The 19,074-nt window shown below is 41.8% G+C and overlaps 1 protein-coding gene across 4 annotated transcripts in view; it reads left to right on the top strand.

The window, feature by feature from the left end:
• Positions 1–3,291: 3,291 nt before the first annotated feature.
• Positions 3,292–19,074, top strand: part of LOC105278915 (rho GTPase-activating protein 20) — a 195,391-nt gene continuing 179,608 nt past the window's right edge. For 3 of the 4 annotated variants that reach the window (XM_026972136.1, XM_026972138.1, XM_026972135.1), the window contains exon 1: positions 3,292–4,346. In XM_026972136.1, the coding sequence (XP_026827937.1) occupies positions 4,155–4,346 (192 nt within the window). In that variant the 5' untranslated portion in view covers positions 3,292–4,154. The remainder of the gene's footprint in view (positions 4,347–19,074) is intronic. The other variant, XM_026972137.1, reaches the window with a different exon arrangement.

Raw genomic sequence — 19,074 nt, 5'->3', positions numbered from 1 at the left:
AATGAGATTGGAGGAGGATCGGGTAATCCGCAGGAGCCGACCCACGAGGATTTTCGCTAACTATCATGCACGGGAGGAACGCCGCCGACTGCTCAAGATCTCCGCTGGCAAACTGAGGAGCATCGACGGCCCCGAGGCGAGTCTGTGCCGATCGGTGCTCATAAATAATGCGGTGCGACGGCTGCAGCGCGAAAATCGGCACGAGAAGACGCGGAGTTACGGTGGGCTGCCGATAGTGATGTCGTACATGGACGTAGGGCTATTCAATTCTTTTAGAAGATTCTTGAATCGATTCTGAATCGAATCATGAAAAGTGATTCTTTAAAAAAATCGGAATCAAAGAATCGATCTAAAAAATCGCAAAAAATCATTTTTATATAATTAAAACATGTATAAATTGAATTAATTAATTTTAATTAGTTTGAGTTTGTAATTTTTTAAACTGTAATTAATAACTGGAATAGGTAATTAAGTTAGGCATTAAATGTTTGAAAAATTTTATATTAAAAAATCTTTGCAAAGCATACGTTTGTTTTATGTACTTTTTTTACACACGTTTTTTTTATATACTTTTACATTTCGTTTATTACAAAATTACTTATTCTTTGTTTAATTGCCAATCTTTACTGGATAGTGAATTTAGAAATAACAATTGTTGTAGATGATCAGACGAAAAACGGGTTCCTGGAGTCTTAAAATATTCCCAGCCCTTGAGAATAATCTCTCAGAAGGCACTGACGTTGCAACAATTGCCAAGTATTTTTTGGCAATAACACTGATTGTGAGAGTCGGGTATACTGATGCGAAGTTATCCAATAACATATTGGATTTTCCTTGCGATCAATCATTGGCTGATCAAATGCACTTAGGGTTGCCAGATGCGAAATAATTATTTCCGGGACATTACTTAGGCGACGACTGAAAAATAGATTGTTAGAGAATTTTAGTTAAATTTTTAATTAATTAGTGACCCTTGCATAGACCTCGAACCTTACACATTTAGGGATAAAAATAAAACAAAAAAAGTTTTTGTAAAAAATATAATTATAATAATTATTGCCATAGAGTAGTATAGTACATACAACTTACTGTCTAAGTAAAAATCAACGTTAGATAAGAACTACAGGTAAATCAACTACATAATTTTAAAAAAATCCAATGTATTTGAATTAGAAAGAACGTTAGTGCTTTCCGATATAAAGAATAAAAAGCGTATGCGTTTTTAAGACCAACGAATCTTGTTGACACGCGGATGCTATAGGTTCAAAAAAGTCGGAACACAATCGGACCATTATCTGAACATCAAGATTTAATTGCCAGTTTTAGATCGATTTAATAGCAGATAATTTGATTGTAATTCACTGAATTATAATAAAAGAAGAATAATTCCATATTAATTAACTGTATAATTTGGACAACGTTTAAGTAAGTTAACATACTTAGATAAAAACCAAAAATTTCAAAATTAAAAGAAAGTAATTTAAAAGTTTGGCTCTTCTTTGGCTCATCAGTTTAATGTGGTCAATAAACTTAATCTTTTATAACTATATATTTGGTATTTATCATTTGTCCTAGCCAACTTCAACAGTTTTTCTCCCTCGGAGCTATTTAAAAGAGATAAAATTTCTGAGCGTGACTCTTCATAATTTATGCGGATCTGTAATTCAGACCTTATCAAATCAATGGACATTCTATTCCTTTCCTTTGTCCACAAGCTATTGAGTTCACTAAATATTTTTTCGCAAAACGCGTTACTAATAGGAATAGAGAGCACAAAAGAAACGATTTTTTTAAGATTTACAAAATCATTAGATGTGTCATTTCTAAAACAATGCGCCCAAATTTTATCATTCGGCAAATCTTTAGGGAGAGCATCAAACATAGTCTTTAGACATGTGAACTCCGAATACAGGGAAATATGTATATATGTACATATATATATAATTATTGTTGAAATTCTGATTTTCCGGGACAGAAGAGTTTAATTACTGGACACGGGACAAGCTTAAGAATTCCGGGACATTCCCGGAAATCCCGGTCATCTGGCAACCCTAAATGCACTACTTTGATACGCGTATCAAACGATCGGTGTAAACTAGGCCATAAATAGTGCGGTAGATAAGAAAAAAAAAGCGAGAAAAAGAACTTTTCAAAACAAATTTAATTATTCTTCGATTCGATTCTTAGGATAAAGAATCGATTCACAAAAAAATCGAATAGCGAAGAACCGATTCAGATCGATTTTTCGACCAAAAGAATCGATCTTTTAATGAATCGAATCGGACGAATCGTTTTTTGGTAGAAAATAAATAGCAAAGATTGAGTATCCGTCATATTCATTTGACTTTGTCTCTCGATTACTCTCTATTTCCAGACCTCGATTTATCGCTAAGATTTTAACTAACCTAGAAGATTCCGAAGAGAAACATATACATTCTGAATAAAGTAGACGAATTTTATACGTGCAATCAGTATTTACGATCGATATTGATATCAATTCCGTTATTTTTCCGAGATGCCGAGTGTATTCAGTCGATTCTCAAGTGAAAGCCTATCTATCTCGTTTATTTATTAGTTGATTCCGATGTATAAATTAATCTACGTATTCGTTATATTTTAGCACTAAATAAGGTTAGGAATGTGGCGTTGTGCATTTATTTGTTATTTTTCCGAGATACGGCGTGTCAGTCGATTCTCGAGTGAAAAGCCTCTCGGTCTCATTTGCTTGTTGATTTTCACGCACAGATTTATATACGTATTCATTATTTTTTAGCACTAAATAAGGAAAGGAAATAGGAACGTGGCGCTGTGCGTTTCTTCATAATTTCCTTCTCTAAGATTCTAAAGTGACGCTCGCGACGTGCAAAATCATTGTTTCCGCTACACTTTCTACACCTATTGTATGCCTCCTTTGTCAATTCCGAAATTCAGGCAACATATGTTCGAATATAGAAAACGTCGAGGAGAGTGGAAATTATGACGAGTCTACGAATATCTGCATGCATAACACTCGTGTAAATTCTTTTTACAAATTTTTCCAAGCCGCCAAAAAATCCTTTAAAAAAGGACACGAAGTTGTCGCGTTTGATGACGTCATGCGCAGATGGGTGATTAGTCAAAGATTTTGCGCAGAGGACGTGGATCGTTTTCTCGACTCGAGTGGATAGCATCCGCGCGCGTATTATAATACTCCACGGTGTCTTCGCGATTGTGCGCGATTCCAATTCATCATCCTTCGCGGGGATTTGTTTACGCATGGTGCGCGCCGTGACGGGCCGGAGAGGTGCGGCGCCGGGCGCGACGACGCCGACGGTTAGTTAGTGGTGGCCGGCAGCGGCAGCGGCGGACCGCGTGGTAGGAGGCTGCTGCGATTCAATTTCAGTCGAAGCGCGTCAGGCGAACCGAACGAGCGAGCGAGCAGCGAGGTGGCGAGAACCAGTCGCCGGGCGCTCTCCTTTCCGCGCGACGATTTTCGAGCCCCTGGACCCGAAGCAACAGGAAGGAACAGTAAGAGAGAAAGGGAGAGAGCGAGAGAAAGAGAGAGAGGGACAGGTGTGCCCGTGCGCGGCCGGCACGTCGCGCGTGCGCTCGCAGGTGCATGAAGGTAGCCGCGTATGCGGCTCCCGCGTCGTTGCACTGCGAGGGAGGCCTGTGCGCGCGCGTGTGTGAGTGCATCTCTCCAGCCTCAGTTTTTACGTTGCGCACGGCCGGTCCGCGTGCGCTGACGCTGCGTCGTGACTTTTACGCGCGATTAGAACAGGCACGGCCGACAACGCGTTCCCGGGACGCGGCTACGCGCGGCACTCGAGTCGGTCGATCTCGGTGAATTTCGGCGCGAATAATCGACCGATGGGCCGGTTACTGATTTTCAAATCGGTGACTAGTGCGAATGGCGGCGGCGCCGCTCCGAACCGTCGCGGGCTTCGACGGCTCGTGCGAACGGGAAATCTGTGATCGGTAACGCGTGTCCGCCGCGAATTCGCACGCGTTCGCGATGCGCGTCATCGAGCGACGACAGGCTGCCGGAATAATTGCGTGACAACCGCGACGACGACGACGACGAGGAGGAACGGACACCGGAACCGGCGCGAATCGCCATGAGCGAGAGCCATTCGTAGCAAGGAGAGCAAGGAAGGATTTGCGTTCGCTCGAGGATGGAATTCGGGAGCTTCAAGGTCACCGGGCCCCGCGTCAGGATGCGACGACGTGCGGAATTGGGCAGACGGCTCACCAGGAGGCTGTCCATCGTCGCGAGAATGCCGGCTGCGATACTCAGCAGAGCGAACCCGCCCGAACCGAGACAGGTCGAGATCACGGCGATTGCACCTGACAAGACGCAGCTCATGGTGGGTTCAAGTGCCCTCACGGACACTGCGGGCTTATCGCCCGAACGTGATCGAGGAATTTGGTGCAGGAACGAGACAGATCGACCGCCCTGTCGAGTCTATGCGCCTGCATTTCAGGCATTCTACCCTATTCCAGATTTAGAATATTTTAGGTTATATGAAGACTTTTGTAAACGTATTTGAAAGTCCTTTTTTTAATTTCGCTTATTCTTGCACCGAACTCTCCGATTTTACTTTCGGTTTTTCGCTTTTACTTTCGCGCTGGGTGCGCAGAGATCGAGCGAGACGAACGATAACTCGAGCGCCGCTCGAGTTATGCAAGTAAATTAGCTCTGGAATTAATTTGCGAGACGTATACGAGTATATGAATAATAAAGTCAATCGCGGTTTTACGGCTCGTTGTCATTGGCGTCGCCGAATAAAAGTGCGAGCAGAAATTTGGATCAGGAAGTCCGCGCGAATTCCAAAGTAGAAATCGAGACGCGTGTTACAGACTCGGACGATTAATGTACCGGCGCGTACGTCGAGTACAAGTGCTACACATTATGCAGGGTTGGCATGTTTTAAACAAAGTGTTTAACACAGTTTGATCAAAACTTGTTTAAAACAGTGGACACTGTTTTAATCATTTTTATTTTAAACAATTTTAAACTGTTGATTAATACTGTTTAAAACATCGCACAAAAATACATGATTATTTGGAAAAATACTGTTAAAACATGTAAAATATAATTACTTATATATGTATGTACATACATACAAATATAAAAATATAAATAATAAAATAAATATGACAAGACGGATATTATTTTACTAGAATATTTATTTTTCGATATTACATAATACAAAGATTACGAAGACTATTTTTGTATTTTTTACTTTCTGACTGACTTAGAAATTAAAAACAACCTCAATTCTTCTTTTTCATTCATAAAGGAACTATAAAATAATAAATTATGACACATTGCATTAGCACCCATTGCAAATAATAAATACAATAACGTCAATCCTTTAACTAAAAAATAACCACTTAAATATAAAAAAATGAACAATAAGATGATATAAACAATAACGATAACATATTGGAATTGCATTGCAGTCATTGCATACATTGGGTATATTTATAAATATTTACTTTTAAATTTAATAACAGAATAAAATATAGAATATACTGAATATAGTAATATATATATTTAGAAAGAATAGTAGCAATAGTTTTCAACTAAAAAAAGACTTTTTTAAGGGATCAGATTATACAGTCTTACACTAATCTAAGTGCTGGATCTAAGTGCAGAAACCAATCATAATGAAGAATCACTGAGCAGTTTTCTCCGCTGAACGCAGCCATGGCTTTAATGGAAACGCTGCAAGTTGATTGGTCACACAATTCTCGGAACTTTGACCAATTTCTTGCATCATGTACACAAAGCCTTACAGTCGGAATTTATAGACCGATCTATTCAAAATCGTCTTAAGTACGATAACGTGATTTCTATACGGTCATTTCATTGCTTGGACGACATCTTAAAACTACTCAAGACTTTTGCTTATTTAAAACATGTTTTTTTTTATTTTACTTAAAAACACAAATGAAACAAAAAAAACACTGTTTTGACCAAAAAGTCAATGTTTTTTGTTTAAAATGAAAAAAAAAACAAGTTTTTTGCCAACTCTGACATTATGTACGTACGTGCATAAAGGGAGTAAAAGGTGTTACCTTCGGTATTTAATGTTCTCTCGGCAGGGAAATTCTGCGTGTCTCATTCATGTCTCGCGGTTCGCTGATTCGTACCGCTTTCGTGCTTTTTCGCGCGCGCATTGTCAAAGATATCCTTCAGCAATTAAACGCTCCGCGAAAGAGAGGCTGCTCCAGCGCCTGGAGCAACAATTTCAGCGTCATTATTTTAAATGACGACTAAACGTCGCGTAAAAGTTGCGAGAGACAATGTAGCAAAAAAAAAGGAAAGTGCAGACGAACGCTCGTGTATCAGAATTTACGAGGAAATTGATATATTCTCACACTTTCCACGTACGAACCGCGTGGAACCATTTCGCATGACGCGGATAAAAAGGCATCATCGCGCGGATGCATGCGAATTAATGCTCGTAACGTCGTTTTCACACTTGCCCCTTTGCGCACGGTGCACGCGAGGAAGGCCGCTTTATCTAGCCGGCATCTACAGGAGGGAAATAAATCTCGGGCCTTCCAATACGTTGGCTCTTTCGCGTTTCCGCTATTCGGCGAGCACAATGAAGGAAGTGCCGGTTACATGCTTGATCCCAGGGAAGAAGCGTGTCGGCGTCGCATCCGCGTGCATGTACGCGCGGACGTATCGTTCATTGAACCTCGGTGTCTTTTTACACGTAATCGGTCGCGAGAAAGAAAGCGTGATCGATGACCGGTGCTTTCTATCACGCGCGAGGTAGCGAACGACCTATCTTCCCCCCCCCCCCCGCCCCGCCCGTCGCGATCCGTGCGTATACGCGTCTCTCTTCTCGGAACTCGGAACTAGGCCGCCGTTTTAGCGTAGGTCGAGAAACGAGCGTGGAGCCGACTCAATTTTATCGCCGCGTATTATGCATGAATGCGCGATTATTGCGGCCGCATGAAATAAATGATTTCACAGTAACGCCGGAACGTGAAAAAGTATAATAATGTTATTCCTCAAAGAGAGAGCTGTCAGCTCTCGATGTCGAGTAACTTCTCGCGCGTACTGAACTCTTAATTGAAACGCGAGCTGACACAAATCATCGCGCGACAATTAGCACGTTTGATAATGACCGTGCGATGAAAACGATGAGACGGGTTAACGGTATCGGTGATACCTGCGGGTACTTAAAGTAGATTGCTACTTTGCAGTCCAGCCATGACTCTAAATACGCGGATAATTGCGACGCGATAATACGTCGACACATTCGAGCAAAAGAGTTAAAGCCCGCGGTCAGTTAAATGCCGATATTCAAGCGCGGAGGGTTAAAAGGGGGTTCTATAGATAGCGCGTGGCTGTGTGTGATACGAAACGGTAATCGCTAGTATCATCGCTAATATCGTCGCTAATATCGTGAACGTGGACCGTTGCACTGACGAGCTTTCAGCGAGATCTCTTGACGATCGTGCGATAAGTGGTATTCGTGATCTACGCCGTAATTACAGCAGATAATGCGCGTGTGTGTGCACGGGTTGCGGGCAGGAAATAATTTCTTACGATTTTTCGCTGTTTGTCTCTTATCAGTTAAAGTGTCGTAAAGAGTTTTCAGTCTCTAATTGAAACTTTTCAATTCTCTTACCACTGAGGGAATGTTGCGTGCTCATAACGTGAATCTTTAGCAAAAGATAGATGAGCAAAATTATGACAGACAATTAAGGAACAGTTTAATTCCCTGCGAATCTTTATGAATCTCTGCACAAGGCGTTTTATGAATTCTATTTTATAGATTAGTATAGATCGTAAAAATTCGATGTGAGTATTTCCGGAGCCCACGCAAATGCGAGTACTCTTTAATGCGACATAAGGTGGTGCTTTTATGTCGGTCATAAATACCGTGCTGAATACTGTCCAGCCTTCGTACGATTTTTATCTTTTTCAACCGATCAACATATGAGAGAGAGAGAGAGAGAAAGAGAAGTATTTAAAGGTCGCTGACTGGTCGTCGACTGGTGAACGCGAAATTCACTTTCGTTTCTCGAGCGAAGCAGTACATTAGCATTGATCAGCTTTCCTTAATTATTTTATGATTATAAATCTTTTTTTAGTCGGATCTAAAGTATCATTAAATAGATGAAATATTAGGCGAAATCTTTTCTGAGTCAATATACTTTTAAGATTTTCATCAAATCGAAAAATATAATGAAGTCCAAGTGCAGTAATATTGCAAAATAATTTAAAAGAATCTTATCTTTTGATTCGCGCGGACACAAATATACCAATGCAAAATGCAAAATAGTCAGGAAATTGTAAGGTACTCTGAGAAACGCGAGCACTATATAATTCGTGTTCACGATAATTATCGCGATAATTAAAATCTTTCACAAGTTCGACAGCCTAACGGGATTGAATGAAAGGCATGAGTTTCCGACTTATAATTATAGCTGTTCTCAAACGGGAAGCTCAAACTCGCGATTATGGCAGCATCCTTTTTAGCGGCTGGAAAAGGTTAAAGAGAATGGTCGGTCAATGGAACGGAGAAAGTGATGCTAGTGCGATAGTGGCGTTTACGACGCCACGATTAGAATGCTCAAAGACTGCCGGCAGTTATGCCGGTTATCCGACAAGTTCGATTCTCACTCATTACACACCTGCTTATTAGCCGGCACACGTATGTGAAACGGCGTGACACAAGTATTTTCCCCCCTTGATTCGCGACTAATGTCCTATTATTTCATTCGCGCTGACAAGTAAATTACGCCCGGACACGAAAAACCTTGTCGCAGACGAGCCATTTGCAGGGGTAGTCAAATTGGTTACGCACATTTTTGTCTGTTCTTAAATATATACCTACTGTATCGAAGAAGCACCACTTAATGCCGGTGTTAATCGCGTCGAAGGCGAATACGTGATTCATGTTGGTTTAGCTGTTTCTTCCATGAATTTCTCGGTTATCGTGTAACATTTATTTTTTCATCCTTTTCTGCAATAAACGATATTTGTTCGTTGAAGGCTACTAACTACTAAAAAATATAACGGACGTGCGATGACGATTAGGATGCTATGGCCTCGGAGGGGAACGTGTGGACACTGCTCATTATCTGCCGAAATTCCAGCAATCGTCTGGGCCTTAATCAAGGATTATATGGAATTTTATTGTGGATGTCTTTTGTAGATATTGGTAGCCGCTGATTACAAGGGCTAATCCTGTCTGGGCATTTTTCCAGAAAATCGTCCTATTATTAGGCGGCGCGCAGATAACGCGCGAGCCGGGGTTGTAAAATCATCCGGTGATCCGTTGAAGAATTCCTCCTTTTTTTTTCCTTTCTGTCGGTCCCCCGATCTTTTGACCATTTGTGCACCGAGTTCGTTTGTGCGTGCCGCGCGTGCTGCTAATGTTCTGTAATTACGCATGCAGCGGCGATTCGAGAAATGCGCCTCGTAAGTGGTCCGAAGTGCGAACACGGTAGATAATAACGTTGGATAAATTCCGATTTCGCTGAACGCGCGACTTCGGGTCTTGGAAATTCCTCACACTTTGCAGTACTCCTGTGGTTGATAATCTCGCGGTTGTTGTTACAATTTTTAATGCGCTCTTAGGCAAGCGCGCTCTCACGTTAACCGGCAGTTTTGGCAGGAAAAAAGCCGGTTGCGAATAGAAAGAGGTACTTGTGCATATACACATCTGCACGCATATTGCTGAAACGAAAAAAAAAGCGAGAAGCAAAATTTGCAGGAAGTGATTCACGATTCTGTGCTTGGCGGAACTTTCACCGCGCGGAATTGCGTCACATTTGGAGAAGGTGACGCGCGATAACGGAGTCGATGAAATTTTACTGCAAGTTATTTTGGAGCCAGTTTCGCGTCGGACGATGAAGTTTCTAAATTATTGATATTATCATACTTAATATCGCATTACACTTTAAGTGCGATTCGAGGATGTTTATGACATTTCTTTTCAAATTATCTTAAAATATTAAAAGAAAAGTTCTCTCTAGAAATATGTCTTACGTCTTATTTCGATCTCGATTTGTTTGGCGCAACCAACGTGCCGAGCTCCAGACAAACAAATCCTCATCAACTGCAATAAATCACACGGAAATAATAGCCATTAAATCACTTCCTATTCATCTATTTCCAATCACCATAAACAATGGGGCGATTGACTCTCGAAGGCTTTCCGCATTTGCGTGTCACGAAAATACTTTTACCTTTTCATGAGAATAATAGACGAATGCAAACATTATATACGCTTTAACACATGTTCTTGCGCGCAACACGCGATATAATATACATGCAGAGGCATACGTATGCATACGTACACCTTGTATGCGTTTAATCATTGCGAGCGACAGGTCTAATTCAATGATTGAGGTTTAAAAGTACCTGCCAATCATAAAATCAATCTGTGCGTCTCGTGGATAATATTGAACCGATATCCTACCTTTCATCAACGATATAATCGTTTAGCTTATTGAAAATTAATGCGAAATAATACAGAAACAGATATATGATAATAAATGTTTATTATAAAATATTATAAAGAATACAACGAGAGTTATATCGATAATTTTCAAGATATTTATTCGAAATATTTGACGGAGAAATATTACAGTATCGTGATTTCTTACACATACAAGACTCTACGTTTGTTAATAAATTCCAAAGTATTCCACAGCAGGTATAGAGTTGGCGTTGCGTTTTCTCTGTAAAAATACCGCAGTTACATACTGTTTATGGTGTGCCTGCACGAACGTTTTCCTTATCGTGCTCGAGGAAGGTACGTTGCCGAAGATACCGATATTGTAAGATCTGGAAAGATAGTGGAGACTGACAGGTCGTATAGAGGATTAGAATGAAAACAAGTTGATCACAACAGTAGGAATATTGGCCGTACAGCCTAAGACCTAGGCGTGTGAACCAGGGATCCCGGAGAGTTCGAGTTCAAATCTAAGGCAGTCTCCTAGTTATTTTTCGTCTCTTACAATTCAGAAGTGGGATAAAATCCGCTACCCCTCGAAGACAGTTGAGATTCATCCGCTACCCCTCGGAGAGGAGGGAGTTGAGAAGCAGCTGGCCGGTAGTGAAGCCTGAACATGGAGGTCGGGACGGACTGAGAGGAGTGAATCAACATGGAGATTGGGAAGGACTCAGAGGAGTGAACCAACATGGAGGTTGGGAAGGACTCAGAGGAGTGAACCAAAAATGGATGTTGGGAGGGACTCAGAAGAGTGAACCAAAAATGGAGGTTGGGAGGGACTCAAGTGGAGTGAACCGCGACGATTTGGAGACATTCGGGAACGAATGTAATGTCAGGCTGGCCGAGCTGTAAGATCTGGAAAGATAGTGGAGACTGACAGGTCGTATAGAGGATCAGAATGAAAACAAGTTGATCACAGCAGTAGGAGTATTGGCCGTACAGCCTAAGACCTAGGCGTGTGAATCAGGGATCCCGGAGAGTTCGAGTTAAAATCTAAGGCAGTCTCCTAGTTATTTTTCGCTTCTTACAGTTCAGAAGTGGGATAAAATCCGCTACTCCTCGAAGACAGTTGAGATTCATCCGCTACCCCTCGGAGAGGAGGGAGTTGAGAAGCAGCTGGCCGGTAGTGAGGCCTGAACATGGAGGTCGGGACGGACTCAGAGGAGTGAATCAACATGGAGATTGGGAAGGACTCAGAGGAGTGAACCAACATGGAGATTGGGAAGGACTCAGAGGAGTGAACCAACATGGAGGTTGGGAAGGACTCAGAGGAGTGAACCAAAAATGGATGTTGGGAGGGACTCAGAAGAGTGAACCAAAAATGGAGGTTGGGAGGGACTCAAGTGGAGTGAACCGACGATTTGGAGACATTCGGAGACGAATGTAATGTCAGGCTGGCCGAGCTGTAAGATCTGGAAAGATAGTGGAGACTGACAGGTCGTATAGAGGATCGGAATGAAAACAAGTTGATCACAACAGTAGGAGTATTGGCCGTACAGCCTAAGACCTAGGCGTGTGAACCAGGGATCCCGGAGAGTTCGAGTTCAAATCTAAGGCAGTCTCCTAGTTATTTTTCGCCTCTTACAATATGTTGCATTCGTCGCGGTGCCTAGTGCATCGTGGAAGGATCTACGAAGTAGCATGCGGCTTCGGCGCGCCGCGGGCAAGGATAAAACGTTACGTAAAAGCCGCGTCGGACTTGTTTTCCGCGTCTCCTCCCGATCGGCAGCACAAATACGCATATCGTTCCCCGTGTACCCGGCCATCCGTCGTGGCTCTAATGGCGAGCGACGGCTGGTGCTCAATGCTAATTTCATTCTCGTGTAGTGCAATCACGACCCTGATTGCCGATGTGTTACGCGCATCACGCGCATTCCTGCGTGCGTGCATTTTCCATCTCGCGCGATTAATTGTCCCTCGCCGTTGGCACGACCGATTACTCAATGCGCCGGTTGTCCGCGCGAAGGGAAGGAATGTTACATTGACGGGACGAGCTCTCGGCTCGCGTGTAACATGATAAGTGTCCGCAAAAACGGACGATCAATCTTACAAGTCTTATCTCGCGATTGGCGAGAACGTCAGTTTTGACGAGCAGTTTGCCGGACGTGTGTCAAGGCTTCGATCTCGATCGATCTTATTTGCGTGCGTTGCAATTCCGTTTGCTAAAAATCGCTTCTTTTGAGATTGTGAGGTTTTTCTGAGCTGACGATCGCGAGGCGAGCGCAAAAATTGTATTTATTTATCCGAACCATGTTTCCGCCAGACTCTTTTACGCCCGATGTACGCCCATACAGATAACGTATTATAATCTCTTGTATACACGCGCGTGTACACGTGAGTACGCATGGCGACTTTCGTATTTGTGCGCTTTCACGCTCCATGTGGCATGCATGCGTCACGAATTCCATCGTACGACTTTTCGAACGGAAATTTGTCGCTCGTGTGTGTCTAGAGTGTCCAGTTGCTCGCCGAGTATCTGCGACAGCGATATCCATTATTCATTTCTGCAACTCGGAAGATTTCGATAAGACGTATATGATTGTTCTTTCTTAATAAGATTGCTCGTCGAACCGCGATAAAGAAACGTCGATTGGTCAGCAGCGAACGTTCAACGAGGAAAAGTTGTCGCGAATTGTAAGACCGCGGTTAGCTATGCGTGTTGCACAACCACACGTGGTGACTTAAATTGAGAAAAACTGGGTGCGCTGAGATATTTGTTATAAGATAGAATCGCGCGCGCGAGACTACCTGGCTATGCGTCGAGATTCCTTAAGGGGTTACATACCTCCATAGCGGCGAAAAATTGATATGTTTGGGGAAGTTTTTTAGGGGTATATCTGAAATAATAAAGTAAAATATGAATTGCATATGATTTACTGGTCCTTTAAGTGTAAAAAAATAATTAATAATAAATTTTTGAATATTAATAAAATGAAGTTTTGTGGCATTAATTGGACCGCTGCTAAAAAAATGTCCCCTCAGAGTCGGCATGATATCTTCTTGTAACATTGATGGATCTGACAAATGCAAGAAATTTCTTGTAAAGTAATGTTGTAGTTATAGTCTATCGAGCCAGATTTTTTAATTTCAAAAAAATAAACAATTTATGCCATGTCAAAGTTGAACTTCATGTTTTCATGAAAAATTTCGGTCTTTAATTGTTTATAAAAATTGTATTAAACAAAATTGCAAAAAAATGGCTCGATAGACTATAGACAAAACGATTACGAAGATTTGAGAACAAAAAATTTTTAAAAATATTGAAAACTTCGAGTTATCGTGCCGACCGTGTCAAAAAAACTGGTTTCGAGAAAAACGCGTTTAAAGTTTGAGAAGTAAAAATCGTGTAAATATTAATTTTTGTAGTGAGCTTAATCTCCCATTCCAATTTCATATTGCGTGCCTTCCTTCTCGATAATTTTTATATTTTGTACAGTTTTCTGTAATCTGTGGACTGTTCGAGCTTCTTTGCGGTAGCCTGCGCCGCACGCAGCAGCTGCGCGCCGCGGCCCGCCTCCTGACGCGCGGTCATATTTATTGTTATATCTTCGTTACGGATTGGAATTTTTCACTAATTCTTTTTTTATTATATTTTTAAAAGTATAAAGAATGAAAATCAGTAATAAAAAAAATCGATTGTTTGAAAATTCTGGAGGTATGTAACCCCTTAAATGCCGTTGGAGGATCGGAGATCGAAATGTCCGTTTATCTAGCGGATTATTTATCTTCCTCGTGTGTGCTTACACCCGCTCGCGGACTTTGCTCGCTGTACGTAACGCTCGATCGTATAGAAACTCCCATCGCCAGTTTAGGTTTTAGCGACACGCGAGGAGAAAAAATCTCGCGTCTTGTCCGTTACGTCGTTTCGGTGCGAGTAATACTTTATCGGAACATCTTTCGTTCGTAAATGACCATAAAAGTTATCGAATAATATAATTGAGAGACATTCCGCAAGCATCCCGCGTCTGGAAAAGAAAAAACGTAATTGATATCCGCCATACGCCTGGCGCATCATTGAATTACGCTCGTGATATCTTCAATCGTATAAACCCATCAACGTACGTATCTTACTCTTCACGTAACGGAATTTGATAAATTTCCGGTGAGCAGCGTGCACGAATGCGTGCAACGAGACTTCTCACCACCGAGTTTGACGCTCGAGTAGCGCGTTGAAAAATGGTGCTTTTACAGTCGGCTTTTGCACCTTGCGCGATATATACGCGTATATATGGGAATCTTGCGTATGCGTAACGCGTTGCTTTCGCGCGCTGTCAAGCGGGAAAAATGAATAAACGTCGAAAAAGGAGGCCGCGCGTTTCCCCGAATCGCGGGAGATGGTTAATGAGGCGTGCATGGGATTACGTCGGAAAATTGTAGCCGCGAGGTAGAGAGAGAAAAAAGAAGGAGCAGGAGCCTTGAGGTGTCATTAAGAGCGCGTGTCGTTCGCCAAGAATTTAGCACGATGGTGGTCGAACGTCACATGTGAGAAAATGCAAGCGATAGATATGTATATACGTGAGACACCGTCGCGGTGCATCGCTGCATGCATTGTCTCTCAGTGACGGGGAATGTCGTTTGATATACGGAGAAGAAGAAGAGGATCCGCGTGTGGGGTATTCGTCGCGTATTCTCGCTGCACTCGTCGTCGTGCATTAACGATTTCGCAATGCTGCCGGTTATCGATGTGCGGATTGTGTGCGCGGGCGTGCTCTTTCCTGCCGCGAGATCCTCGCGGAAATTTCTCGTGTCCGAGTATCTCAATCAATGAATCTCTTGTAACTCGATGAAAAAAATGCCGGGAGCATTTCGTCAATGCTACGTTATAAGGCTTGGCGTCAGGCATTAGCAACGTACGCTGGAATTGATAACACGCGTTTTGCAATTTAATGGTTTGTGAATTTTTAGGTCAGGCACTTAATGAAAAACGCCTGGCGAACACATCGATTCCCATAATTATGTCTAACGCTCATTGCAACGTACGCAAACGCCACAATGTCGATTGTATTTTCTAAACATTTTACCGGGATAGAGTCGTAAATTCCAGGCTCTTGTTTCTCTTGTTATTCCACGAGCATTCTGCTGGAATAATGTAGCACAATACTTGCAGTCAGCAATCTATATGCGCTACATGTTTCCTTTCTGCACTGCATAATGGAAGTTCGCCTCGAAAATCTCAATTTGATGCAAGCATTTCCTTATCATCGCGAATATCATTTACATAATTTACATCTGATAACTAACTTCTATCTTTATGTAACTAAACGTGTATTACGCATTTACGCAATCAATTTTAGGACGTATTTACGTAACGTATTTTATAATTCGCGATTGCGTATTCATATTTCATTAAAATAGTATACAAACGCACGATAAACTTTTCGACTTGTAAAGATATCACCATCAATCGTCGTTTACATGTCATCCATGTCATCGCGAAATCGCTAAAAATCCGCATTGCCATCTGGAAGCTTTGTCGGAGGGGACTACAGATTCCCCGTATACTCACGCTATTCGCCTTTACTATGGTAGTTTAACAGTGCATCCACGGCTGCATTCTGCACTCACGATGCATTAGCGATGTCGCAATACCGCCGACACACGTATATAACTCCCAGTTCCGCGAAGTCTCGGGAGAAGAGAGAGAGAGAGAGATTTAAATCTTAAAAGCGCACCTAAACTCTCTTCGCGCGACACATCCGCGAGCAGTTTCTTTTTGGATGCCCTACCCAACCGATACCGATGCCGATGCCGATGCTGATGCTTTATTCGCGGAGTTATCTCTGCTTCGGGAAAGTATTCCGCGTACCGCATTCTGCACTCCTAGTGCATTCGTGATTTCGCAACCGACGTACACGTATCGTATGTTCGTGATGTGGCTAGTCCACGTAACGACGATAGCGTCATTCGATCGAAAGAATACGAGGGAGACAGAGAAAGAGTCAAGGTTCTCTCACGATCCGACAATGCAATCTTTGGAGAAAATCACTGCCATTACGAGAAAAATATCAATAATGTCTTCATTAGTGTCTCGGATATATATTGTCTTATAATTGCAGATTTTATTATCCGCAGGTCTTTTGACTTTTTTGAAATTCAGGTCATTGATCCTTAACATCTAGTACAAATTCTTGCGTTTCTTTGAGGTTTAGATTCGAAAATTTTCAGTGAGTACCTATTCGTAAGAAATTGCGAGCGATGAATGATGTCAACCTGCTGATAACGCGCAAATCGAGTTTTGAACGCTCTCATTAACGAAGTGACACACATTTTGGCACGCATGCCTTGGCATACATAGATAGTGATAATCCAAGGAGTTTTGAAGTTTTTAAATGATTAGAGAAAACGCAAGGACTTTCCCATCTCGAACGCGCGATTTCAATTCAGTTAGCAAAACAACGGTGTAAGATATAATATCTTGGATTACGACTTATGTGAACTTGGTACTCCACTTTTAATAAATTGAGTTTTGAATGCACTCGACTTTAAGATAATAGGAATTTCGATGATATGTATCGATTCAGAATCATTTGTAATGTAAAACAGCTACAAATAAAATATTAACACGTAAAACTTAAAAATATTAAAAGTGGGTTGCCAAGTTTCACATGTGTAGGTATGATTACGCGTATCCCATTAGGATGACTGAACATGATACGATCGTTTTTCATCCTCCTTCGTATTGTACATCCTTGTGTACGATGATACCGACGATGAGTTATCGCAATCGTATTTTACTTGCTACATTGCACGTGTGCATGTGCAATTAAAAGCAATTTTCCATCAGTCGTAGTGCACATGCGGAAAATACCACAATATATTTCGCGACCTGACTTCAAAGCGATAATTTTACAAACTGGCCAGATGCAGATTTTACAATGCTCATCGCGTAGTGCATCCAAGATACCGTTGACGTATCATAATTTACTTTATGACGGTTGCGTAGACGACTGGCCGGATACAACGCACGCTTGTTAGTATGATTGTACCACTCGCAACATTAATCAAAAAATATCAATCTTGATTAGGGCATTGAGGTTTTAGAATTTCAGCACTTACATCCAGCTTTGCTCTCTGCCATTGATCTGAGGATTCTTTTAGAATTTCGTAAAAACCTTCACAAACGATATAACAATTACAGTACAACAATCCATCGGACAAATAAAAATGATCTTTAGATACAGAGATTATTGTAATGGGGCATGGAATTATCGATTTCGGAATTAGCATCGAAGGATATTCCGTGATTAAAATCTGGCAATTGCTTTTCCTCGCTTACTCGACGTGGATATCCGATAATTCCACGTTGCGCGTCTAATTTATCCGTCGAGGCAATTACGGCGCGCGGTAAATACCTGATCACGAGTAGCGTATAATCTTTCGTGAGCGAGCTGCTCAAGGATCAGCGCCTCTGGACAATCGTTCGCTGCAGATTTTCTGATCTCGCACATCGATCTCTATCCGTCGCGTGCGAAGAACACCCGGGAGAAACACTTAGGAACGCGGTCGGCACCCATTTGTCGAGGCGGTCGTCAATCTCTCCCCATGTTGAGAGACGCGTGTGTCGTCGTCGTGGCGGCACGTCAAGGACGAGTTGTTTGGTCTGCTGAACTACCACCGGTATTGGAATACTGGAATATCGGTCGACACGTACGCGCCGATCGTTAGAGTCCCGGGAGGTCGGTTAGCTTTTCCCTGCGGTTTTGTGGTACAGAGCTGCTATTTTTGATCTTCCGCTCTTCATGCATTTCAAAATGACCAGGCAAGTCCGAATAACGTTTGCGGCGAGAGTGAAGAAAAAACTTGCAAAGCAATAGTATTATTTAAATGAGAAAGAATATTGCGTGTGTAACATCTTCTTTAAGTAATCTTCTTGAACGTCTACCTTATATTGAAACTTCTCAGGTACTTATTCTTTCCTCACATTATTATCGTCAGGTTCTTTCGTCAAGTTCTCGCATTGCAGTTTTTTAACGTGTGTGAAGTTAGCCCCGCACTTTTTGAATTTCATCTTTTTTTTTATTGTGCTGAATTGTGCTACGTTTGTGCCATATTGTGCCGAAAACCGCAGTTCAATATCTCAAACCGTTTTCGAAAAAAAATAAACGAAAAATTTTGTAGCCCCGCACTTTTCGAATTTTGCTGACTTTTTTTATCAATCTCTTTCCATTTTACCTATTACTTTCGATAGTCGTTCATTTTTCTTGACTAGCATAATTCAGCACAATTTACTAAATTCGATTATGTACCATGGTTTGGACGGTATGGAGTTTTGCATTTTTCTATTCCTAAACCCTAAGTTCCTATCAGCGACTGTTTTGCAAAATCCAGTAATCTGACGAAATTGTGTCATTAGAAAAAGTTGTTGTGCTCGTCGATCGTAATCTGGTACAACCGAAAAAAAATTCGAAAATGTCAAATTTTTATTTCGTCCTCACCATTTTTTTGATAACTTTGACTAATCTTCACGATAATCCACGCTTCTTATGCATGTGTTTCGTAGATTTTGAGTAGCACAATCCAGCACAACTCGCAGAATTCGATTATCGTTCGCCGTTCGTAAGTTATAAGAGTTTGAAATTTTCTATTCCTAAAAAACCGTTAC

The sequence above is a fragment of the Ooceraea biroi genome, chromosome 9 (genome assembly GCF_003672135.1).
Source record: "Ooceraea biroi isolate clonal line C1 chromosome 9, Obir_v5.4, whole genome shotgun sequence".
NCBI classification, from domain to species: domain Eukaryota; kingdom Metazoa; phylum Arthropoda; class Insecta; order Hymenoptera; family Formicidae; genus Ooceraea; species Ooceraea biroi.
This window is presented reverse-complemented; position numbering and strand designations above follow the sequence as displayed.